The sequence below is a fragment of the Megalops cyprinoides genome, chromosome 23 (assembly GCF_013368585.1).
Source record: "Megalops cyprinoides isolate fMegCyp1 chromosome 23, fMegCyp1.pri, whole genome shotgun sequence".
Lineage (NCBI taxonomy): Eukaryota > Metazoa > Chordata > Actinopteri > Elopiformes > Megalopidae > Megalops > Megalops cyprinoides.
The window spans coordinates 8,122,580-8,147,968 of record NC_050605.1 but is presented as its reverse complement, the minus strand read 5'-3'; the positions used below and the strand labels follow the sequence as shown (position 1 = coordinate 8,147,968).

The following is a 25,389-nucleotide window of genomic DNA, read 5'->3' as shown; positions in this document are numbered from 1 at the left end:
AACTCAGATAACAGTGCCACCCTGCTTGTGGCAGTCTCCCCTGTAACAACTGGTGCAGTGTCACTTGCCTGTCAGACGAACATATGAGTATAGCACCTGAGAGGGGCACTATCAGAACACTCACTGCCCACTTCGTCACAGGTGTTTCAGCCAACTTCCACATTCTACAGCATGCACCACCTACCATTAATGTACAATTATGACAAATCTGCTTACATTAATACCCGCACCGGGTAACATGCGATTCCTACAGAATATCCAACTTACTGTGAGTGCACTATAAATGCTTCATCTTCAAAATACCATTACACCATTAGAAACATGGATCTATAATCAAAACAGGTGGGTTATTACCAGACCTCCTGCACCAGACTGCACTGTAAGTGGTGAAAGAGCAGGGGTGTTCAGGGCAGGATGTGTTGATATGATAGCAGCGTATGTTAGCGCAGCACAAAAATGATCCCATTTGCATCGGAGCAGCTTTTAGTAGTGCATCAACATCTGAAAGAGATATCTACGTGCATTACTGGAAAGAGCACATCAAGGTTATTGTTTTTTTCCACAGCATGAGACAGATATTATCTGACCACTTTAAAGCAACAGAGGAATGCTGCATAAACCACCAATGAGCAGAACTCTAGTGCCAGTTTGTGCATGTTTGGCTAGGACCTGCTTGGTCCAAATGAAACCAGGCACGTTTATGAGACCACAAACTAGATGCGGGCAAATTTGATATGATAATCCTGTATTTATTTGCCAAACTCTAGTTCACTTTGTTCTGCCAAAAATATGCCACCTGCACGTGTTGCACAACTGTGATGCATCCATATCCAGATATAATAGAATCTGCTGGTATAATGGTTTTCAATACACTTAAATTGTATAAAAGATCAAAACGTCTCCAGAATAACTACCATTATTTCCTGTCAAAAAAAAAAAAAAATCTATAAACTGGCTAAAGAATTGTACTTTACTTTCTTATTGTGAAGAAACCCTTCTTATGTGCCTTTGTGAGGGATGAGAGGAAAATCAGGAAGGCTCTTCATATTATTTCACAGTTTTCATAAACTCTACTATCGCCTCTTTCTCACACTCGCCATTTCCCATTTCCCTTTAGCATCACATTTTCCTTTTTTCCCATTTGTCGCGGTTGTCATGTTTCCCTCCCTCTTCACCTCGACTCTGTGTTCCAGTTTTGTGACTGGAGGTGTCAAGCTCCTTGATTGGTTCATTTTTTTTAACCCCCCCAAGGTCAGTTGCAGTGTTATTTAAATGAAGCTGCCCACCTTATCGGGAGCAGGGGACCTGAGAGAGTTCCAGCTTCAAGGCTTGGAATGTAATTGAATTTTGGGAGCTTATGTGTGGATGCCCATGCTTCAGTGCCTCGGCCTAGGACTCTGTGTTTTATGTGCTTTGTGTGATTAAAACTCGTATTTCTCCTAGAACGTCCAATGGGAAATGAGATCCCACTGCAACCAGTGGAATATTAGATGATATCATGAAAGCTCCGACACACAGATAAACTGCCACAGGTTTGAGGACCGACTAGTGGAAATCGATGCTTCAAGAAACTGGCCCATATAGAACTACAAAGGTATATGAGCACCACAGTATATGAGGTGCTCAGAATGCTACAGTATATTGGATTGCTTTGTATATCTTTCATAAAGGACTCTCATGAGGTTACAGTTTGCCACCATATGTGACAGAGCATAGCCAGAATCCTCTCCTCTGATACTCCTCAAATATTAACATAACATTTTTGTTGTATTATACATATATATATATATATATATATATATATATATATATATACAACAAAAATGTTATGTACTCCACTATACACATATAAACCATCCAATTCTTTACTGCAGTTATCATGACTGAAGTTATTGGGTCTTTCAGATATCAACTGTCATCTAGATGACACCCAAAATGAGAATTTTTTCCACTATCCATTCATTTCCATTTTGCAGCTATTATGGGATGGTGAATCATAACAATATGAAGTTTCAGTGTAACTGTCCATCAAGTGATGCAAGACGATCAGGTTGTCTCCAAACGTTAAGTCTCCTTGCACGCGTTGGTCGCACTTAAACACAGTAAAATCGAGAGACCCAATGCTGAGCTATAACAGTCCGACTTTATGTTTTTAGTAAGATGGGGATTAATAAATACGTCTGCAACTGCTCAACATCAGCAAACGGAGCAGGGCGTGGGCCTCGGCGATGGAATACTGTCAGCCTATTGAGAGATGCGACCGGCATCTTTGTTTGAGCAGGAAATCATTTGATTGACCCCTATGAGATCATCTCTGTCCATCTTATATACATACATAGCGCCGACGATATTCCCTATGGGCACACAAACAGAAAGACACAAATAAACCACTTCAGTCGCGGTAGCGTCTTTACGCCGCAATGTAGAACGGCACAGTAAATGACAAACACAGAAAATGACAATCACCGTCATTATAATTATGCGATGTTCATCTCTCTCAGACCTTTCAATGCAGCAACGTAAATACATGTGACATATTGCTAACATTCAGGGCATCAACACCCGCTGACATTCGATTCTGTCCCTGGCGGCGTTGCCCTCTGCAGCAGGCACCCGTGCTGATCGCGCGCCCTTCGTCAGCAGCATGGAAAAGGAGGACGTTGCAGCGTGCCATGCCTGCTTACCTGCAACTAGGAGGGGAGAGGGAATGGAAGGTGGAGAGCGAAAACATCTCAGCCCTGTCCGCCATCTTCTTCCAGAAATGACTCTGAAGTGACTGCAGATAATCACGAAGTACAGCCCATTCACAGCCAGAGAGGGTGCAGGCAAACGAAATCAAGGGACGACGGTGGATCAAGCGCAGATTTTCAGACCCCTGTAACGGCCACACTGCAGATGCCGCCGACACGACCTCGCCAAATCAGATACCTTCGCTCGCTACCATTAAATCGGAATATCCACTGCAGGCAGGGCGAAAAAGTCTTTTTTCCGTACCCGTACACGAAGCCCTTGCCATACACCTGCAAGGACCTAGCACAGCTGCACAGAATTTGAGCTACGGTATGTTCTATGCTGCTGCCAATAGCGAGGGGAGGGAAAAAGCCAGCGCGGTCTCGCCGCCCACCGAGTGCGCGCAATCAGCCTCCGAACTCAGCTTCAGCGCGACGTAAAGCCAGCTGCAGGATGCCTCGTGTGGGCAGTACTAAAAGCGAAAAAGCAGGAAACGGCACTGCGGATAATCGTATTACAGCCAGTGACTGAACCAGATGCGCCAGGCGCTGTCTGTTCTCTTCGTTTTGTTAAACCTCTGGCTGGATTATCAAAGTAATTCGTCTGCGGGGAAACGTCTATACATTCGCTCATTTATTTTAAACCATTTTTTTTTTCTGAAGATCGACGTGTCATGTGACAGTGTCAACCAGTGGTCTGTTTGCGTCTGTTGGGTCAGACTGATTGTTAAACTCCTTGCATCAGAGCCGGTGGAAAATTGCGTAAAGTGCATTGGATCAAAATAAAAAGGAAACACGCTGGGTTAAACGCACTGGACGGAAATTTAAATTAATCAAAATTTGAATCCTATTTAAATCAGTGAGAAGTCAGCACTGTAACACAGCACTTTCTCACACACTTTACTTTCATCCCAGGAGAATCAGACCTACGCTTTTTTCAGTAAATTATGTAAACACTAGAATGTGAAACCAAACCTTCATCCCCTTTCATATTTTTTTATTCATACAAGTATTGGACAATCTCCAAGAGAAAGTGGACATGATGCATCCTGCAAAAGTGTTTCAATTACCAGGCATTTTTACACTTTTACATAAACACACGTCTGATATAGACTACACACAGGGGGCCTTTAAATAGTTACAAAAACACTGGCAATGACTTTGTCACGTCAACGTGATATTGGGTTGAGTGCTGAGCTGGGCGCTGTTCTGTGACTCTGGTGCTGAATACCTTTAGGAATTAGAGCGACACTCGTGGTGGAATAAGGCATCGCCATATCTAAAAAACATAAGAGTCGTATACATTTCACACAAGAAGGATGAACAATCCACTTTTAATAAAATTCAGAAACTTTCATTTAGATCTACGCCGTGATCATTATATTGCAAACGTATCACTTATTTAATATGTTGAGCTAATGTGAGTTTGGCTTCCACTGTCACTGATTGACTGTTTAAGGCCTATGAAGATGTGGCATGAAGAGGTCATTTAACCTTTTAACTGTTATCCATACCCAGAGTTTGGCTTCATATAGAATTGTTTTTGTATTTATACAATGTGCAAGAATGACCATCTTTAAAATGAATGGTACATGAAGGTGTGTAAAAATATTCATTCAGGAATGTCCAAGAACATTGAAGGCATGCACAAATAATCAGATAGACATTGTAAAACCAATAATAAACAAGTTTTGTGGATTATGTTTATGTTTATATAATTATCCAGATAGTATAACATCCCTATATATCCTATAAAATGTTTTTTTTTTTTAATCCAGTTCTCTAGCTCTTCCACAAGGTGGTTGGCCATTTCTCAATAATTTCTCATTTCTCAGTAATCTGTCTTCATAATACCTTAAACCAGCCATGATCCTCAGCAAAGCTATATCAAAGCTAAAGCCATATCAATATCAAAATTGACAACAACCACAACACAAACTCATGTCTGAGGAATTATACTATGTCTATTGAACATACAGAAATGGCTATTCCTCTAGTGATTGCATGGAGCATTAAAGAAAAAAAGGGGGGGGGGGGGGACTGGAGGAAAAGTTCTTTTTGTTTTAATTTATCAAATCTAAAAAAAAAAAAAAAAAAATCTACCAAGACATGCAAGCATCAATGCACTATTAATTTCTTTATTGGGCCAAAGTTGTTGAGCTTTATCGGAATGAAACCCGATAAAGTATGGTGCAGCCTTGGCTTTGTTGAAGGCAAAAGTCATTGACTTGGCTTGCAAGTCCTTGCAGACCTTGCCTAATAAATGTGGCTGTGCATTCAGTTCTTATTTCAGAGACAAAATACCAGTCTGGATCCTGCAGTCCCCCCTTTTCTACAGAGCAACATCCATAAATAAATTGGCACAGATAATTTTATAATTTCCCATATTCTTTGCTTTAGAATCACTGGCTAGGTCCTGCTTCTCTGCTCAGGTTTGTTTGGTCTTGCAGTAAATGTCACTGAACACAACAAAAGCAGGAGCTAACAGTTGCAGAATAGCTTGCCTCTGAAAAATAGTCCTTATTACATTACAGTGAATATCAAATGATGGTGTGACCATAATAGTGGTAAATGTAAGAAATAAGGAGGACCAGATATTTTGTCATTAGGATGAAATATATTTATTTATATGCACATTTAAGCATAACAGGAGTTTTTTAAAAAAAAGAAAACAGATACCCCTATGATAATTTATCTTGTTTTGGATTTTTTTAAATTATGAATGAGTATATTTCGGATATTTCGAATGAGTATATTTATTTATTCAATTTTTATATTTATTGCGCTTTCATTCATTAAAACAAAGAAGTAATATGACTGTGATGTGTGCGAATTATTGTTAGAAAAAGTCCAGTCGTTTTTATATTAGTAATGAAATAAGAATATTGGTTAAGCTACTGCATGTGATGACGTTCGGGCTTGCCCATCTCTTTCTAAGACGCCACAGAGGTCTAAGAAAACTCATTTTCCCACAATGCTTTACGACGCATGCAAACTAGAGCCATCTCTACATGGTTCCGATGCCAACCATCGCCCTTGTATTATTTTAACCAATCATCACGGTCTTTCTTTCCTGGATCATATTCCTCTGATGTACACCGTCAATGATTGGATAACGGTAGTGTCAATAACTATTTTTATTTGACGTGGAATATGGTAAGTCAAGGTGGGATGGGAGGAACTGTGTGTTGCGCGAATTTGACAGATAGGTTAATATGTGCGGTAATCTCGTTAGTTTTGTAAAACACTACGCAAAGAAACGTTTAGGACCTGTAGCTACCTCAGCATCCAACAGATAACCTATGGTTCAGAAAGAAGAATCACTTCATGTTAGTCGCTTAGCTAGCCAGTCCACATGTTAGCTAGCATAGCGAGCTGGCTAGCTTCAGAGTCAGCAGCCTAAATCATTTAGCTAACCATATAGTTGGTTTTCTGCTTTGAGTCTAAATCTTAGTGACTAGCTAGATAGCTGGCAAGGTTAATTGTCCATCTAGCGGTACGGTGTAATTAACTCCCAACTGACTAGATATTGGTTGGTAGTTGAATTAGAATAACACATACAATGACTTTTAGGTCTTTTAATAGTTCATTTTAAAAGTAGACAGGAAGATAGAAATATTATTCTGCTTTGTCGTGTAGAGTTTGGGAGCTAGTGTATCTGTCTTGCATCTAGCTAATGTAGCTCCGATTGGTGATCGATCACTGATTATTGACTAGCTAGCAAGCTAGTTAGCGAACATTCCTGCCTAATATATTTAATTAGCCCTCGGGGGAAAAAAGAAAACATATCTCGGCCTTACGGGGAGCAGCGAGTTGTAAAATAGGATTTAACCTCCGAGCTAGCCAGCCTCGTCCCTGGCGAAGTAGCTAACGTACCATGGAGAGAAGTGGTTGTGGAAACATTCCAACGTTGAGGACAGAGGACGCCGATTCAGATGCGCCGAAGGAAAAAGGAGACACTACCGCTATGGTGGTAGTCAACCAGAGTAACCTTAGGGCGCCGAGTCCCAGGGGTGGCAATGGTGATGACGACTCCGAAGCCGAGTCGTACCGGGACGGCCGAACAGAGGAGGTTGACAGGGACATGAAGGCCAGGGCGTACGCCTGGTGCCGGGACTTCCTGTCTGGAACATGGAAAAAGATTCCTGAGGCGGATTTCCAGATTAGCATTGTAAGGTAATACAATGAAGCCATCCGTCTTGCTAGCTAACTGTAGCTGCCTGTTAAATGCATCTGCGTAGCAAAAGTGGTCATGTGGAGGGAGTACCTAGATCATATGGTACATAATGATTGCTTGTATGGCAAATCTTTTTACTGTTACGGTTTTCAAAAGCAGATCGACATGAGTAATAATTCAAAATTCAGCTCTTGTAACATTATAGTTATGTCCTTTAGAATTCCGATGATGTTATTAGCTGGACTCTGATTAGTTGAAGTGAGATTGAGATTGAGAAAACATGGTTTTAAACGAGACTGACAACTATCTTTTCACACTGCTTGCAAGGGAGTTACCAGCACAACAGTTTAAACTGAGTGCATTCTGTGAAAATGCTGGTCTCACAGCTGTGACAAAATATCAATAATAATGTAGAGCAAGTTTCTGCTGGTATAACTTGCTTGGTTTTCATGTCATTGCACACAGTGTGTATCTTGTATAGCAATTTGCTTTGATTTCAAAGTGATAGTTACACACGGTAGAAGCAGGAACAAATCACCGGCCAGTCAGTGTTGTCATGAAGTTGGGAAAAAATGGCGCAGCCAACCTTTGCACATGCACTGTGTGCGTACGGTGATGTGGATGTTTGCAAATGAACTTTACTTCATGTCATACACTGCTGCCATGTTGGCATTGATGGCAAGATTAAATGCTGGCCTTCATTCAAGACTAAACCTAAGACAAAGCGTTTTTCTCTGGGTGCCCTGATTACAGTTCACTCTAAAACCTGGGATCACAGAGAGAACAGGTGCAGCGCTCAGTACACGTTAGTACTTTTGTTCCCCTCTCAGAAGCAGTGCAGGCACCTTGTAAACGCACCCTCCCGATGTTAGAGCATTGCCACGTATCTGTGTCTGTCTCTCTGTGTGTCCCTCTGATCGCCGCGTGTGTGTTTGTGTGTTTCTCCAGCGGCGGCCTGAGTAACCTGCTGTACTTGTGCAGCCTGCCCGACCATGTGCACTGCGTGGGTGACGAGCCCCGGCAGGTGCTGCTGCGGGTCTATGGCGCCATCCTACAGGTGTGCTCCCCCCCCCCCCTTCCCTTACACGTGGGCCAGGAACAAACACCTGAAGGGCAACGCGAAAAGACGTAGCATTGCTGTCTTTGCTTGGTCTGCTCTTTGAGGAAAATAAGGAAACAAGCAGCTTTGAAAAAGAAGTTGTCAGCATGGCTGTAACCTAATTCTCCTTACACCTCATATCTTCATTATCAACTAGTTCTGTTGCCAGTACGTAGTTTGTCATGGCTGCAAGTCATGAGAAAATCCCGCTGGAGAGAAAGGCGCTAACAGTTCTGCATCTTAATATTGAAGTGGTGCAATTTTCTTGTGGTGAATCATTATGCTGTAAATGAAGGCTCGCTGCACTTGCCAAACTCTAGACCACTCAGGGAAGGAAACGGAGTCTCAGTGTTTATTGATCTCAAAAGATCCGAGACCCAGGCTTCACATTTAGTTGAAGTCATAGCTTTCCGCTCATTTGTTTATAGCTGGTATTTGACTTTGCATTTTGGCTTGTTGACTTTGAGGTCACCTCCTGTTGGAAGAGTCTGCCTTCGCCGTGAGCTGTGTACAGTATGAGTGTAGTGTGAAGGGCGTTGGTTGTGTTAATGTGGCTTATACTGTGCCTGGGGCAGGGTGTGGACTCGCTGGTTCTGGAGAGCGTGATGTTTGCCATCCTGGCGGAGCGGACGCTGGGCCCTCGTCTCTATGGCATCTTTCCCGAGGGACGTCTGGAGCAGTATGTCCCGGTGAGCGAGACTTCCCCCACCCCCCGGGGGACCTCAGGCCCTGAAAATCGCCCCATTCACACGCCACGCCCGCTGGAAACAGTTTTTGACACTACCATCATCCAGTTATTGAGGGTGTACAACACATGAATGTGATCCATGAAAGAAAGACCATGTCCACTGGTTAAAAGAATACAAGGATGTTGGCTTGCATATATTGAACAGGACTGTGGGAAAGAGAGTTTTCTTAGACGTCTGTGGTGTCAGTGAAAGAGATGGCAAACGCCAAGCATCTTCACATGGAGTAGCTCAACGAATAAACTTATTTTATTAATTATTATTAATATCATTTATTAATATCAGAATAAATAGACTTTTTCTAACAATAATTGGCACGAACCACAATTATGTTTCTTTGTTTAACAGATGGCATTGTTGGCATTTAATAGTTGGCATCGCTGTGTGTTTTTCCAGAGCACACGCCTACGGACAGAGCAGCTCCGCATTCCAGAGCTGTCGGCGGAGATCGCGGTTAAGATGGCCCGCTTCCACGGAATGGCCATGCCCTTTAACAAGGAGCCAAAGTGGCTGTTTGGGACCATAGACAGGTACGGTCATATGAGAGGTACAGTCATGGACCAGTACGGTCATGGTCAGGTTCAGATATATGAAAGGTAAAGTCATGCGCTGATATGAAAATGATACAGTCACATGTGTTGAAAATGAGGCTGGTGCCTGAACTGCATGTTGCTGTTTATAACATGTGAACCAGATATTTAATGTTAAACCTAGACGTTGCATACATTCATACATGCTTTAATGTTTCCAGTCTACATTGTATGTGGCTTATCTTTCCCTGTCTTGTATGGAGGTGGCAACAGAGGTCTCAAAATCTCTCAGGCAGGAGAGACATTGACAGGCCGTGAATGATGCCCTAAGCAAACGTTGAAACATTGACAAAGTTATTGCTCTGGCACTTCTGAAATGCAAATGTCCTTCCACCCCACCTTCACTCAGGTACATGGGTCAGATTCTGAAGCTGAAGTTCGTCCGAGAGGCCCACGTGAAGAAGTTCAACAAACTGATGAAGCACAACCTGCAAGAGGAGCTGGAGAGTCTCCGGTGAGGGCGGGGCTGAGAAAAGGGCAGGGATCTTGTATGATTGGCACCATCTCACATTTAATGAGTTTACAGCTGTCTGCATCACAAAGAACCACTCTTAGATAATCAGAGCAGCTGGGAGTCTTCTGTAACATTTATGGTCTTGTTGCCAGGCAGCCAACTAGAGATCTAGGCGCAAGGTCATTTCCTCATGTGTGACACGGTACCTGACTTCCCACTCAGTGGATAGATTAGCAGGAATCACATACTGTAAATTCTCAGGCTGGCCAATCAATCACAGAGATGCAGGGTAGTTTGGTTTCCCAGCTGCTGAAATGCTGCTTTGATTGTGCAACACTTGGCAATAATAGCCACACTGACACAGAGCACAAGTAGTGTAAATGGTTTCACTTCCACAGACAGCTTGTATGCAGTTACTTCAGTGCATGTATGTACTGTGTATAACTGTGTGTTTGCATGTTTGTTCGTGTGTGTGTAACAGTTTGCCCTTTATCGCTGTTTAGGGCACTGCTTGCAGCGACCCCATCCCCTGTGGTGTTCTGTCATAATGACGTTCAGGAAGGTAACTGTTCTGAAAGGCTGGCACCTGAGCACAGCTTTCACACATCGGTTCAATTTGCCATTTGATTTACACCAGTCAAAGTCACTTCTCTGGAAACTGAAACGAGTCGCAGGCTTCAATAGACAGGCTGTTTATTTAAAGCAACACGCATGTACGATTAGGCAAGTCTGCATTCAGGCCAGCAAAGCAACATATGGTATGGCTTCACAAAAAGGGGATAAAATGTGTTTTCTGGCAGTCAAACCTAAAGGATGAAGCCGATTCCAAACATGAATTGTTTTGAAAATACCTTTTTTTCCAGCGTATTTTGACTCTCTGGAAATGTTTTTATCACCCAGCATGGTGGTCTTACCCATTGGTTTTCTTTGGTAGGCAACATTCTCATGCTGGAGGACCAGGATCCCTCTTCAAAAGAAAAACTCATGCTAATAGATTTTGAGTACAGCAGCTACAATTACAGGTAAAGGCGGTGATGCTAACAGCATGTGTTCAGCGGAAGCCACAGTCCTACTGAATATTATCTGCAAAGCTATGTGGGCCGTCATTGACAGTTTGTATTTGGTTGTAACGTCTGTAACCTTTGGCTGTTAGACAGAGGGAAGTTGTTCTCTCAGTAAAAGGGGCATGTGGATTCCCGTCTGTGTTTTCATGTCTTGAAATTTGCCCGGCTTGGCTTTCAGCAGGTTCACTCTCAGTCTCTGACGCTAATGAAGTAATGTAGCGCTTATACAATGGGTGAATGATTAGTCATGCATGATTGGTGAATCAAGTGAATACCAAAACACAGTTAGGGCACCTGAGGGCAAATTAGCAACAGAAAACACCCTCTTTTTTTTCAGGGGCTTCGACTTTGGTAATCACTTCTGCGAGTGGGTATATGACTACACTTATGACCAGTGGCCGTTCTTCAAGGCAAACTTGGACAACTACCCAAACAGAGAGCAACAAGTCAGTATACATGTTCAGTGCTGAAAACATATCTGTTTGGAATGTATACTATGAAAGATAGTCTTTTTTTTCATTCACCAAGTTTGCCATCTAGTGGACACATGTGGAACATACATTTTAATCAGATGGAAAAGACTACTGCAACTCCAGATTTTCCACATGTGGATTATCTCGTTTTTTGATAATCTGTGCTAGTGATTAACATGTAGACATGCACAGTTTAAAACATAAATAAATGGTTTTTCATTGCAGTATATAGCACCTTGCTGCCGTTTTAATAGTAAATATTACAAATATTACAGCTGTGTTTCACAAATAATCACAGACAGCTAGCTACATTCTGTGCATAAGCATTCATATGTGGTAGCCTGAGTCATGTTACCTTGTATTTTGTCTCTTGCTACATGTATCTGTCTCTGGGACAAATGCAGTCTGGTATGCAGTATAGAAACAGTTTTTCAGGCAGCAGACTTTCCTTTTTATTATTGGATGTTCAGTTTTACTTTAAAAGTGTTGAGTGTTACAATTTAAAAGGAAAATACACATTTGAAATTACACTTTATGAAACATTACAGTTGTTGGAGTAAAAAAAGATTTTGGGTACAAAATTACAAACTCTAATAGTATTTTCATTACTTCATGTTGTATCTCTTCAGGTGTTGAAGGTGTCTGTGTATTGTGTGTAACTTTCTCCACAGCTGCATTTCATTCGAAGCTACTTGGCAGAAAGCGGTGGATATTCTGAAAATACCATGCATGAGGACCAGGCGAGAATTGAGGAGGAAATGATCATTGAAACCAACCGGTATGAACAACATTATGACATCACTCAGATTCCCACAATGCCATGTGTTCAGTCAGTCTGTCTCTGTCCAGCCCTTAATTTAAGCATTTTTTCCTCCCATGTCAGATATGCCTTGGCCTCTCATTTCTTGTGGGGTTTGTGGTCCATCATTCAAGCAAAAATATCTACAATTGAGTTTGGGTATATGGTGAGTAACATGACACAGTGTAGTACCAGTAATAGCGATGTTCAGCTATGCTGTGTGTTCATGCAGTCGTTTTGTAATCTTGTTTAATTTCAAAAGGTACAGGTCAACATTTTATCAGGATTCAGTCTAACCACAAAGGGTGTTGTCCTTCACTTTATAGGAAAAAACATTCTGCAAAATGTTACTTCCCTGCTTCTTTGTGATTTTCTCAGTTTCAGAAATAACTGAAAATGGTTAAGAAACAAAAAAGACTTCCTTAAATGTTATTTTGGGTCAGTCAAACAAAAGGACAAAGCAGATTATGGTTGGTTTGTATTTTCCATCCCCAAAACAACAGGGATGTGTCTGCTTTATCAGGGCAGATGAGTATTTCTCAGGTGTGATTCTGGTCCTGCTGACTGCTTTGCTTTTAGAATGTGCTGGCCTGCTACAGAAACCAATATTGTGCTTACTATTTGTGTAGGGAAATGTAGTTTATGAATGAAACTACAACATGTGTTTCAAGGGCCGCAGAAAAACAGCATGGTAGTGGAACAGGATCATTGATATTTATGCTTGACTAGACTATTTAACTGGTTAAATTAGACTGGTTAACCCCACCCTGGCTTTCGAGAGCTGCAAGTTTAAGTTTGAAACACACCCATAAGGTTACCTAAGCTCAAGGTGTTCCCTTTCTGCCTTTCAGGACTATGCCCAGAGCCGATTTGATGCATACTTCAAGCAGAAAAAGCTGTTTACATAACCTTCACTACATCTTCCTGTCCCTCAGTCTCTCTCTCTCTCAAAGCAAGTCAGTCAGAAGTACTGTAATCTGTACAGTTTCTGGATCATCTTTTTTCTGTGTTTGCATCTTATTCTGCCGTGTTACATCTTCTGTTTCCTGTTTTGTTTCCTCAAGTACTTTTACTAGGAGTAAAACAAAGTAAAGTTCTAGTGCAGCCAATTTACTGGCTTTTACTGTGCGGTGGAGGAAAGCACAATGAAGTCAACCTTTGAAACTGGTACCCACAAAGAGAATACTGCATTCTATAGAGTAAAAGGTACCGTAGTTTAGCAGGCAGATGAAAACTCCAGATCAAGTACTGGTGGTCGCTTTCATTTGCCAGAAAGACAGCACTTGATAATCCACGCTTAACTACAAGCACTTACAACACTTACTACTTCTGTGTAGTAGTTAGCTTTCCGTTAGCTAATAGCACCTACCACAGTGCATTTTACATTTGCTTCAGGTCTTTTCTTGTGGGATAAAACTACACCAAATACATGCTGCATGTACTCATCTCATTCTAGTGTAATACATAGAAACAAAACACTTATGTTTTTTGTTTATACCGGTTTAATTATAATTGCTGTGAATGTACGTTTAAAGAAAAAACTGTTCATACTTTGTTTGAATTCTTGTTGGTTTCCAGGGATGTCATTGTTCGAAATTCATGTGTATTCACTTTCATGTTAAGTTTCCTTGTTCATATTGCAAGCACTTTCCACCTCATAACTGAATTTATTCCCATATTTCTTTAGTAATGCTGTGAAACAGAGGGTCCAAAGATGTACTCTGTGTTTATCTGTCTTTTTTTGAATTTTTACCATTTTCAACATTCTGTCTTTGTATCTCATAACTTTGTGGAAATTATGAATAGAGGCACAATGAGAGTTGTGGACTGAAGTTTTGCATCGTGTTACCATGCTCTGAGGTACTGCATGCTGAACGTTTGAGGGCATCTAAAAAACTATGATTGTCCGTCTGTATGTTTGTATGTCATTCATATGTGATGTGTCTAGGACATTTGTGTTACTGTCTCTGAATGACGAGTTACTCTAGTCTGCGACTGTCCTGTGAGGTTGACCTGCAAGTTGAATCATGGTCACCTGGCAGAGTCAGCTTGACCGTACAAAAAGCATGTTGTTGCCACCTGGTATCATGCATTAGCATGGGAATGTTGTGCGCACTGACCTGTATTGCTATAGCATGGAAAGGGCTTGTTTCATATCACAGTTACACCAAATTGGCCTGCCCAGTGGACCGTTGTGTTTCATAGGACAGTATAGAAATGGTCACGCTATTTCAGTTTGGCCTACTATACAATAAATAAGACATTCATGGGTCAGCCGGTAGGTGTTGCTTCCACATGAGTGACATGAGTCACAGTGGCTAAATGTCTCCCATGTTTGCCTTTTACCTGACCTTACTTAGAGCTTGTATGAGACTGACAGTAACCAGTCAGACACCGTGCATAGAACTGAAGAGTTTGCAGAAGGCCAAACGTTAATAGCATGACCCTATCCAAATGGATACGCTGTCAATGGGGCAGGCAAACGCCAAAGAATTTTGGCCCTAGTTCGCAACCAGGCTGAATTTGTTGAATTCCAGGGGGCTGGTGTGTGTTCGTGTGTTTACACGAGTGTCTGTGTCACCATTTACCCCAAATTTACACCAAATAATGTTTTTGCATAATATAGTTCTGCTTTCTGTACTGCGTCGCATATTTATGCTACTTATGATATCAGGTGTTCTTCTAAGAGCATGCGTTGATCAGCAGTGCAGAGTCCCTTAAAACTGCACATACGCCTCTGCTTAGTAGCATACCACTGCCTTATAATATGTAACGTATACTGTAATAATGCAGACTCTACCCCACTTCTGTCATTGTTTAACTGTGAGTGCGCTGTCCGTCTCATTACTAGAGAGTGCTTCACAAAATATTGTATGATTCATTTCATTTACACAAGAAACCACAACAGTGAGAATGCTCAAGCTTCACCTTATCTAGGAGCTAAAGCACGTTGACATACTGTAGCTGCTGTATATTAAATACAATTGACTGCTAACGCATTCTTCTGCGTTGAGTCTGCTTTGCTGTTTGGAATTTGAATGACTTGAAGCCTCTAAAGCAATTTGAAGAACAAGGAAGCATGTATTCCATGAAGACAATTTGGCATTGCTCCGTTGAAATGCCATCAGTCTCTGTATGCAGAAAAGATTTTGAATCTTTACCCCCCAACAGATGCTCCTGTGCCTTGTTCAGTTGCAACAGCAAGAACTGCACTGTTTGGTGAACTTTTAAGAAAAGCACTTATTTCATAATGAAGATTGAATGTCTAGTGGAGAGTGCATGGACTGAGTGAAGTTCAGTGGTCAGTTATATATTGCAGGCAGTAGTTCTGAGCTTTTTCATGCTTGGCTTTCGGACAGATGGAGCCAGCGTTTTGTTTTAAGGTGAGAAAATGTTTGCTCTTGCAAAAATACAGGTTTTTATTTCATGTTTCGTATGAGCTATTTAGGGCCAAGGGTACATTGTGTGAAAATGAAATGGATCCTTCATGAATTCTAGATCCCTCACAATTCGTATGCAATCAATTAGTGTCTTTCTCTGGATTATAGAAGGCTTTTGTATACAAATGTAACAATATGCAAAGAAGTAATTGCCTTTCAAAGTAATCACCAGATAAGTTTGTTAAATCGGTGTTAAAGGAGGAGGGTTTGCTCTTAAAGGGGATATTTACAGCGAAGTGCGTGTAGCTTACTGATGTAGATGTAGCTTTTTGTGTGTTGGCTCCAGCTTTGTTTTACTGCATGACGGGACATTGGGCAAAGATGAATAGGGGACACCTTGCTGAAATGGCCTGTTTCTCTGAAGCAGCCACCAGTTTAGTTTAGTGTGAGTGTATGACTATGAGCCATATTAGCAGAAATGACAGAAAGTAAAAGGCCAGTTTATCCCTTTGTTGAACACTTTTATAAATACGCATCCAAGCTCCAAAGTAATAATCTAAACTCCAAAATTATGACTGCCATGTAGTAGTCATTTGGTCTTTAAAACAATGTTTACCAAAAAAGCTTGGTATAAGGGATGTTGAATTGCACAGGTATATGCATAGACAGATCAAGCATGAGATGCGTTGCTATCTACTGTGTGTTGGTTTAGTCACTGTTGGTGTTACGTTTTTGGACTACCAAGCAAGTGTTAAAACCAGTCAGATGGTTAATTGTTTTAACTACAGTTTTATTGCAAAGACCTGCACCTTACGTTTAGCATACGGGTTTAGATTTAATTAATCCAAGATGAGGTTGACAAATGCTCATATTAGCGTGATAGTAACATACGCAAATAGCTTGGACAATGAGAAACTGCTTTTGTAAAAGCCAACTGAAGAAGTTGTCCTTGACCGAATGCGCATACTGGCTATAGTGATGTTGGGCCAGCCTTTTTCGGCTTTAAGTTTATTACTGTTTTTTTGTTTGCACTGCTACAGTTGTGTGTTTTGTGATGATTATGATTTAATAAACTGACTTCAGCACCTTAAATAAGAGTATTTTCTTATTACATTGGTTTCTGACGCTCAATCCCGAGCAATAGCTTGAGAGTCAGAAACGCACTTACTGAGATGGAGAAAATGACACAGAAAATCCTTCTCTAAAACCATGCTAGTTTAACTGGGAACACACATTCTGTGTTTTTGGTTTAAAAGTTATTTGTTCACATCTGCAAATGTATTATTTCACTATGCTGAAGGTCTGTTGCGTGTTCAAATGAGACAGTCTCCTAAAATTTAGCATGAAACATGCCCAGCACTAGATTTATGTCCGAACAGTCACATTCTTTCCAGTTACCACTTCCCCTCACAAGTCTACCTTGTGACCATCCCACATGTAAACTGTGCAGTAATGGTCCATATTCTATGTATAGGTTACTGGTTTGTATCCAATGTAAAGAGGCATCTTTCAGCTGTTTGATATCCTATGATGTAGGACCCTCAAAAGCATTATGACTATACATTTCTCAGTACAAAAACACATAGATGCATCTCTTATACAAGAGCCATACAAAAAAATTATATATTTATTGGGGTAAGTGTTGCCATAAGCTACAGTGTTGGCAAGCTGAAGAGTGCACATCATTTTTCACTGAACAGAAGTGGGAGAAAAGCCAAGAGGCGTACTGAACGCTTATGAGCTCATGGAAATGGGGGAGGAAGAATATCATATATAGATAGCACTATACAAAGTATAAAATGTAATTCCAAACTACAGACCACAGAACAGTTCATTACCGCTTATTTTTAAAATAATATATGTACTTCATGTCTTGAACAGTAAGTGTATTTACACAGCTACTATTTTTTTCTGCCATTACATTCACTGTAATACTACTACAGAACAAACCTGCAGAGTTCTTAGCAGAAACATGGCAAATACAGCTATATTGAGGGGTATAGTAAATTATGGTAACAAATGGAGATACCATTCTGAAAGTCATTTTCCTTCAGCTGACAGTGCTACGATGCAATGCCAGCACTTCAGATTGAAATCAGGAAATAAAGAAAAAATTAGTACAAAAACCCATGCAACCTTTTTAAGCTTACATTTCCTTTTCTTTATCATTATATCTCTTTCTATGGTCAAGGCATTCGTTACAGCTTTTACACTAGTCCTAGCTTTTAACTGTACACATAGCGAACGACAAAATAAAAAAACAAACAAACAAAAAAAAAAAAATGCAATCACACTACTTGTGGGTAAGGGGGTGCTTGGAAAAAAGCACCTTAAAAAAGGGCCTATGTGGCAATAGACAAGTCATGTCTAAAGATTCAAAATGAATCAACCGTATTGGATAATATAATTCCCAACTTAGAAGCTGCCTCATGATCAGGTGCATCTTCAGTCTAACTAATAGAAAATAACAGACACAAAAGGCAATGGATTTTACAGTTATTCTTCCATTGTTGTTTTTCTTTTTTTTAACTGTCCTTGTGTGACCCACCATAAGGTCAAAATCTGGATAGTCAGGTCACACAAGAAGATGGTAGTTTTTTTTTTACATACTCTAGGTTGGTGCTAGAATATCCGCCTAAAAGGGGTACAGACCCTCCTCTCTAGTCCTGTACTAAGAGGTGGCTCCGGGGGTGGGGTTGACGTTTTGCGTGGCGACTTGCGGTGCCACCTCGATGATCCGCGGCTTGTCGATGATCCGGGCCGTGCGGTTGCCCTTCTCCACGATGCCGATGATCCAGGCCTGGTGGCCCTCGCCGTACTTGGGGGACTTGATCTCAGCACAGAAACGGGCTGCCTGTTCCCGGGGCAGGCAGATAAGAAGGCCTCCTATGAAAGGGGGAATCGTGCGTGCGTCAGAGGTACGGCCAGGGTCATTGCATGACAGGAAGCAAAACTCAGGGAAAGCATCTGGGTGGATGTTTGAAGCATTGACGATTCTAAGCTCCCAGGGCCCTTGACTTGGTGTGTGCTTGGTACATCCAGCTAAGCACTTTCTGGGGTTCACTTGCAAAGAATGAATTTTTCCAAAAAGCCTGACATCAATTTCAAACTCCAATCAGCTATATCCTGATACACATTATATACACTGTCTGTTTAAGGAGCACTCTTGGGTTTCTTTTAAACAAGTCACCAATAAATTCATGACATCAACACATCATATTCTGCATACAGCCTATAAACATTAGTTTAGCAAAGTTAGCAAATATCAAAATAAACGTAACAACTCCCCATAAAAGACTAAAACTGTAATTCACATTTAACTTCAACCGTCATGTTTAAGGCAAAGAGGAGCTGTGCAATCATTTCTGTTTCTATATGAGTTCCCCGACCTCCTCCATCCTCACCTGAAGTCTCAGGACAGGTGCCATGCATGAGGCCGAACATGTTCCCGCACGCTTTGCTCACGGCGGCCATCTTGGCCAGCACGGGCAGGTTGTGGATGACGAAGGACACCTCGCTCCTCTGCTGCCGGGCCAGGTTCTGGGCGTGGCCCAGGATCCCGAACCCTGTGATGTCTGTCGCAGCATGGGCGTTGAAGGTGTGCATGAGCCCCGCAGCTGAAAGAACAGGTTTACTGCTGCAGTCATCTGCTCTAATTACCCACATTCACATGGATTATATACATATACAATATATTATGAGAAAACACCTGACAGCTACATAAATATTTTACTCTAGATTGAGGGGAAAGTGTGTTGCAAGTATATGGAATAGAAATCTCAGACACTGTAACAGTGTTTACCTGTTTGCCTTGCAGTCCACAGGGAATTTAGGGTTGCCTTCTGAGCCCCTGTGGACTGTAAGTCATCCAGGTAAACACACTCTTACAATGACTGAGATTTCTATTCTGTATACTTGCAACTCACTTTCCCCTCAATCCAGAGTAAAACATTTATACAGGTGTCAAGTGTCTTCTCACAGCTTCTTGAAAAATGCTGTCCAAGACACTTAATAGTAAATTACTACTACTGCTATCATAACAGTAAATTCATTTCTGTAAGTAAAGGACAAAGCACTCAATTGTTTGTCTGAATAAAAGGTTGCACACTAGATGATACACTGTGTTGTAATATGATGCTAGTGTTTTTACCTGTTCTGTTCAGTCTAGCCATATTCATCATGGCTTCCTGATACGCCAGCTCAACATCCTCTTGTGTTACTACCAGTTTGATTTTGTTCCATTTCTCTGGCTGGAAAAAAAAAACATTCAAACATTACAGATACTAAATGTTATATGGCTATTAGTAGAAAGGCAAAGCATGTTATGTTTTTATGCTGATTTACATCGTTACAGTGCACTTTCCTTATAAGGATCACTGATAAAAAGAACAACCCAATGCAAAGCCACCATGACAAAGCAACATAAAAAAGAACGGCTTTCAAGAATCAAACTCTTGTAACAATCAATTCATGTTGAACAACACGAACCTTACAAAGGGAATGTATTGTATATACTTTGTTTCATTACAGCTATTGTCAATTATTTGTTCTTTCCAACTTACAATGTCCAACCACTGGTGGACTGCAACAGCTACTTGTGTACCGAGGGGTTTTGTCAACACCAACACGTCTCCTGGCACAGCATTGTCTGGCCTGTACAGCAGAAACAGCAAGCACACAGAGCAGAATATCGGTGAACACTTCAGAAAAATGGAAATGGTATATGATCAAAACAAAGAAACGTATGAAAATGAAAACCTTCTGCAACACCCATTTTAAAATGTCCACCAAGCGCTCACACTCAAAACTGGTTACTGATCTCTCTAGTGCTTTTCTCTGAAAATCTTCCCCTCAGGAAGTTTCAACCACAAATGCGTACACGGGTGTCTGACCAGCACAGCAGAATGCACAGATCTGATGGTGGACTTGAACAACAACATCATCTCATCTGATTAAGCTGAAATAATATGAAATTTAGTGAATATGTGCAGCTGTGGAGACGTCTGCTTACATGATGAACTCGTTGGGTTGACACACTGTCGTGGCCACTCCCCCCAGGACGATCCAGGGGTTTAGTACCGTCTGGCCTCCCGTTACCGATGTCCCCGCCTCTTCTGATGCATCCTTGAATCCCTGAATTATTAAAGGCATCACTTTGTCCCTCTCCTGAGGACAGAAGAAAATATGAATATTACAAAGGTTTGTTATTATGTCTACACTACACATCAATAATTATTTAAAGCATGACACAACTTACCTTATCTGACAATTTATTACTGATTCCCAGAAGCATCAACATATTGTCACACTCCGTGACTCCCATGGCATAAAGGTCACTTAGAACATTGGCACATGCAATGCGTCCCTGGACAGAAAGGGAACGGTTAAAATATATATTAGCATCAGCGGAGGAACAAAAAAAAACTGTGCAAAACCATTTTCACTGCGCACAAGTCCAAAACTCCCACCATCATATAGGGGTCGTCCACGATGGGGTAAATGTAGTCTGTGGTCTGAACAAGAGAGAGGCCGCCGTGTCTCAGCGGAATGACGCAAGTGTCCATTCCCACACCTGCAACCAGGAGTGGAGAGAGGGCACCATGAGCTCAGTCATTCTGTGATTCTGTCATTCAAATACCAAAGGGGAAATTACAATCGCAATGCCCACAGAGACAGGCTGACAGAACTATTCTAAGCTAATCATCTCTCACTATGCAGACGAACTGTGCTACTCGAAAACCTGCTTGGTCTTAGTTGGTCATCACCGTTCCAAACTAATATTTACCCATAATATTGCATTGCAGTCTACATTATATCACATTCAATGTTACACTTAATTAATATAATACTACCGTTTATTACATAAAAGCTATGGCAGAAAAACAGAAAAATCCTACACCAAGTAATGACAGGATATACCCAGTCTGGGCATGACCGCCCCAAGGAACTGCTCATCTTCCTGGAAGTGGTTCTCCTGTAGAGACTCAAGCAGCTTCTGTAAGACGTCCTGCGGTACTTTGCAGCCCGTTCCTTTCAGCTCCGTAAAGCGTGTTAACCGGAAGCCCGGGTCCAGTTCATAGCTCTCAGGGTTAAAGGCCTCCCGGACAGACATGGCTGGGGAAAGCTGCTGGGCTTTTTACCAGTGATCCGGTCTCCTCTTCACGGGAGCTATCTTGCGAATCTGGGAAAAAAAAATGCCGATAAATCGATTCAGCGCATCCCAACGGTGAAGACCGCCGCCGCGCATTGGTTCTACACTTAAAATTGGGAGATGCAGTCAATGAAGGAACCTTTGATCCATGTAACACAGAGTAACCTTGAAACAGTACGCATAAAAAAAGGTTAGTGAATCTATCCATGACCACCCTCTATGTGATGCACATGAAACCACACTCCCATACTATGTTTCTACTGACACAGGCAAAAAAAGCAAAAAAATAAAAAAAGGCTCAGAAGACTAACTGCCCCGCCCCCTCACCTCGAGGAAATTAACTTAGCTCATGACTGTGAACAGCTCTTTTTTATTGAACATCTGGAATACAAAAGCATGCACTTATTGCGCTTCTTACCACACTGCACTGTGGCAAAGCAGAAAATGTATTTCTAAATGCAGCAATAGCCATTAATCATATTTCGGCAACACAAAGATTCCCACGAAGATTTCGAGATGTCAAACACCTGAACGCTTTCCCCTTTTCACGCATACATATTTCAGCTACAGGTCCATGTGTATCAGTACGACTGACTTGCTTGAAGGATAATATATATATATATATATATATAATTTCGAAACATTAACTTAAATATAAACTCTGAGTAAACTCGACATTGATCCGTGCTGTCAGTCAGAGAGGAAACAAGAAAATAACGTGTCGTTTCTGACAAGCAGAGGTAGGTAAGACAACAAAAGCAAGGCCTTCAAAAGCATATATATTTTTTAGTTTTAGTTTTAGCCTTGTCGTTAAATGTGTCGCTAGCTGCGTGAATACTAGCGGTCTGCCTTAAAGTTGCGATTAAAGTAACGCCACTCGCAACTACCCCGTGCTGTGTTAACCAGTTACCAGGGTTACCTTAAATCTTTTTGTATCCGCTCCCTTAACGCGCTGAGGCCTTGGTCTTTTTGTGCCCATATGTGCTCCGAAACGTGGATTGCACTTAATTAACTCGCTAGCTACTGTCTTCCGTGCAACGTGCATGTGGTGCAACGAGATACATGCATTTCAATGCAGTATTATCATCGGCCAGCTTGTAACCAGTGCAGACAAGTTTTGGTAAGAAAGTTCTTCTGAAGATGTTAACCCATCGCTCCCTTTCCTGCTGCACAATGCATGGTCCGCAGACGGACTGGGTACAGAACAGTGGCTACCTACCTAGGAAGCTACTTCAAATAATCGCTCATGCTAGACGTGGTTATAGCCGTTGCATCTTGCAATAGGGTAATACACTGTGTTGCAAATCGGTTTTTTACATTTTGATATCCATTTGATAACCGGTAAATAAAGTTTATCGTTTCGAACAAACCGGGCGAGTTGTATATAAAAATGTCGGCGGGTGAAAAAATTAACCCTTGAGGAACCTATGCGAGGTGAGCCCAATCATACTCTTCTTGCTACAGAAACAACCACGTTTCTTACATCCAGAACTAGTTAAGCATATATTACTGTGTAAGAAATATTTAAAGTAGTACCCCTCACATTTTTACTGAAGAAGAGCGCTTGCATTCACATTTCATTTCCCCTTTAATTCTGCACTCTGGGTTAGCCTTACCGGTTTCGCTTTAGCGGCTGCGATACAAGACAGGGGACAGTTCCAGAACGCATTGGCAACATTAGGGCTGCCCATACACAACGCCTGAAGAGAAATTGCGTTCGCGGGTTTATACTTTAATACGTTAAACATGGCTATTTTAGATGGCAAGTTAATACATATATGCATTTCAACTCATAAACCACGGTTTGGGTAAATAAAGATCGATACGAACCAGAATGCGTGCAAAATAACTAGGTTGGCAAGGGTCCTTTGCTAGCTGACAGGCGCCTTGAACTCCCCTTTAAATAATATTTTGAGGTATGGCAAAAGATAAACGAAACAATGGAATGTGCCTTTAAAAACGGTACCTAATTGCCAGGACTCAGAACATGGTACCTACATGTTTGAAGTATCGTTATGTGTATGAATGGCATGATTGTGGATCTAATATTCTTTTTTCCGAGTTTCCCATATAAAGACCTAACTCATTCCTGTTCACAGTGATGTGTCCCGAAAATTACTAAACACCAGAACAAACCTTTTAAGATAGAAGTTTTTTTTTTATTTCTAGGATTTCAGGGATGTTTCATGTCATTTGTTCAGTTTATGAATTAAGCTAAACAAGTTGTGGAGACATGGCAGTTATGAATTAATATCATCAATACCGTCACAGTCGTCAATAGCATTACTTACAGATAGTCGGTATGGGATTTACAGTGCCATAGCGGGAAAGTATTTATCCCCCACTATCCTCTGTGTATTTAAGACTCCTTGTGATGAGAAATAAAATTGTAAAGGAAACACCGTTTTTAACAAAGTGTAAACCTTATCTGTTACAGATGATGGTCGATTTCATTTATTTTGTAGGTGCTCATATCTAGAATTACCTACAAAGCTATTGTGGCAGTATTCAGTAAATACAGCAAGAGTATAAGTATGCAGGTAAAGAACAGCCACAAAAAAAAAAATCAATAAAAATTCTTGTCAACAATCACTTCATTCAAAACTTTAAGACAACCGAGAGGGTCAAATTATCATTATGTACCATCAAAGACCTAAAACATGTTAGTACTTGTACATGAATGGCAGTGTCTGATTGTCATTTCACTTCCACCAATGAATGAGTATTTTGTGTTTATATGTTCCTCTTTAACATTTTACTCTTTAATCCCCACTCTGACATCTTAATTTCATTTATACACCTCAGGTTTTATCAGGTTGTAACAGAATGATGAATCTGTGAAGGCTGTGATTCATCGAAGATGTATCAGTATTTAATATTAAGAGAGTCATTGTTTCAATTGACAAAAAAATCCCACCGTCAAAATTATAGTAACAGTGGCAAAAGCCACTAGAAAACATTGAATATGTGGTCTTTTTTAAACATTTATTTATTTTTTATTGTCTTTGTTACAGAGCTTATACAGGGTGATTGACAGACCATTTGAATCACTACAGCAATTCAATAGTGTCAAAGTGTCGGCTGTACCACAGCCAGAAGCCGAGGTTTCTCTTAACGTCCACATTAGCAGACTGTTTGTCACCGTCTGCAGACACTGCCAGCTCTGGACTTTCAGCACTGTCCTGGATGGGTAAATCGAAGGTATCAAAGTGATGGCAATACCACAGCCAGAAGCCAAGATTGTGCTTCACAGACTCCCTGCCATCCTGGATGGGCCTTGCTACTTTCACAGTGTCAGCGTAGTCCTGGCTAGCCACTGCAACCTCTGGGGTGTCAGTGTGGTCCTGATCAGTCCTCTGGACATAGACGGGTCCATTGTCCTGGTGGTGTTGGTCATGGTTCTCAGGGCAGAGACAGCAGGTAAAAAGTGCTTTCAGCTGCAGAAAAGCCTGTGCTGCTCTGTTCTTTCTCATTTTTTTCTTATCACTTTGGCCACAGGTCTCCTTTTGTCCAGCTGACCTCTGAATAACCTCCAGATTACTGTGAATTTGTCCCATGTCCTCAGAAGATGTACTATCCAATTAACTTTGATAAATCACTTCTGCAAAGTGCAAAGGGATGATAAAGCAAGTAAAGGCAATGTCAGTCAGGCAGTGTGTAAACAAGTAAGTGAAAAAAATTCTGATTTCAAAAATAAATTGTAAAAAGAATACTTGGGACTTGATTC

The 25,389-nt window shown here is 41.2% G+C and overlaps 3 protein-coding genes across 8 annotated transcripts in view; 1 reads left to right on the top strand and 2 right to left on the bottom strand.

Moving 5' to 3' along the window:
• Window positions 1-3,213, bottom strand: part of LOC118770533 (C-Jun-amino-terminal kinase-interacting protein 2-like) — a 47,823-nt gene extending 44,610 nt beyond the window's left edge. For both annotated transcript variants that reach the window (XM_036518262.1, XM_036518263.1), the window contains exon 1: window positions 2,685-3,213. In XM_036518262.1, the coding sequence (XP_036374155.1) occupies window positions 2,685-2,749 (65 nt within the window). In that variant the 5' untranslated portion in view covers window positions 2,750-3,213. The remainder of the gene's footprint in view (window positions 1-2,684) is intronic.
• Window positions 3,214-5,893: 2,680 nt separating this feature from the next.
• Window positions 5,894-14,676, top strand: chkb (choline kinase beta). Its single transcript, XM_036517836.1, has 11 exons — window positions 5,894-6,905; window positions 7,855-7,963; window positions 8,581-8,694; window positions 9,148-9,281; window positions 9,691-9,795; window positions 10,299-10,357; window positions 10,730-10,817; window positions 11,197-11,305; window positions 12,004-12,110; window positions 12,216-12,297; window positions 12,983-14,676. Exons 1-11 carry the CDS (start codon window positions 6,607-6,609, stop codon window positions 13,037-13,039), a joined length of 1,263 nt encoding a protein of 420 aa, XP_036373729.1. The 5' UTR covers window positions 5,894-6,606; the 3' UTR covers window positions 13,040-14,676.
• Window positions 14,677-18,144: 3,468 nt separating this feature from the next.
• LOC118770375 (selenide, water dikinase 1-like) lies at window positions 18,145-23,316 on the bottom strand. Of its 5 annotated transcripts, XM_036518005.1 has the most exons (10): window positions 22,582-22,822; window positions 21,431-21,692; window positions 20,980-21,083; window positions 20,769-20,876; window positions 20,523-20,677; window positions 20,074-20,164; window positions 19,662-19,761; window positions 19,314-19,368; window positions 18,916-19,128; window positions 18,323-18,397 (listed from the first exon to the last, which is right to left on the bottom strand). In XM_036518005.1, exons 2-9 carry the CDS (start codon window positions 21,621-21,623, stop codon window positions 18,924-18,926), a joined length of 1,011 nt encoding a protein of 336 aa, XP_036373898.1. In that variant the 5' UTR covers window positions 21,624-21,692; window positions 22,582-22,822; the 3' UTR covers window positions 18,323-18,397; window positions 18,916-18,923. The 5 variants fall into 5 exon arrangements, with proteins under 5 accessions (XP_036373895.1, XP_036373896.1, XP_036373897.1 ...); XM_036518002.1 differs by lacking the exons at window positions 19,314-19,368; window positions 22,582-22,822 and adding an exon at window positions 23,279-23,316 and having other exon boundaries at window positions 18,145-18,397; XM_036518003.1 differs by lacking the exons at window positions 19,314-19,368; window positions 22,582-22,822 and adding an exon at window positions 23,206-23,242 and having other exon boundaries at window positions 18,145-18,397.
• Between the last annotated feature and the right edge of the window lie 2,073 nt (window positions 23,317-25,389).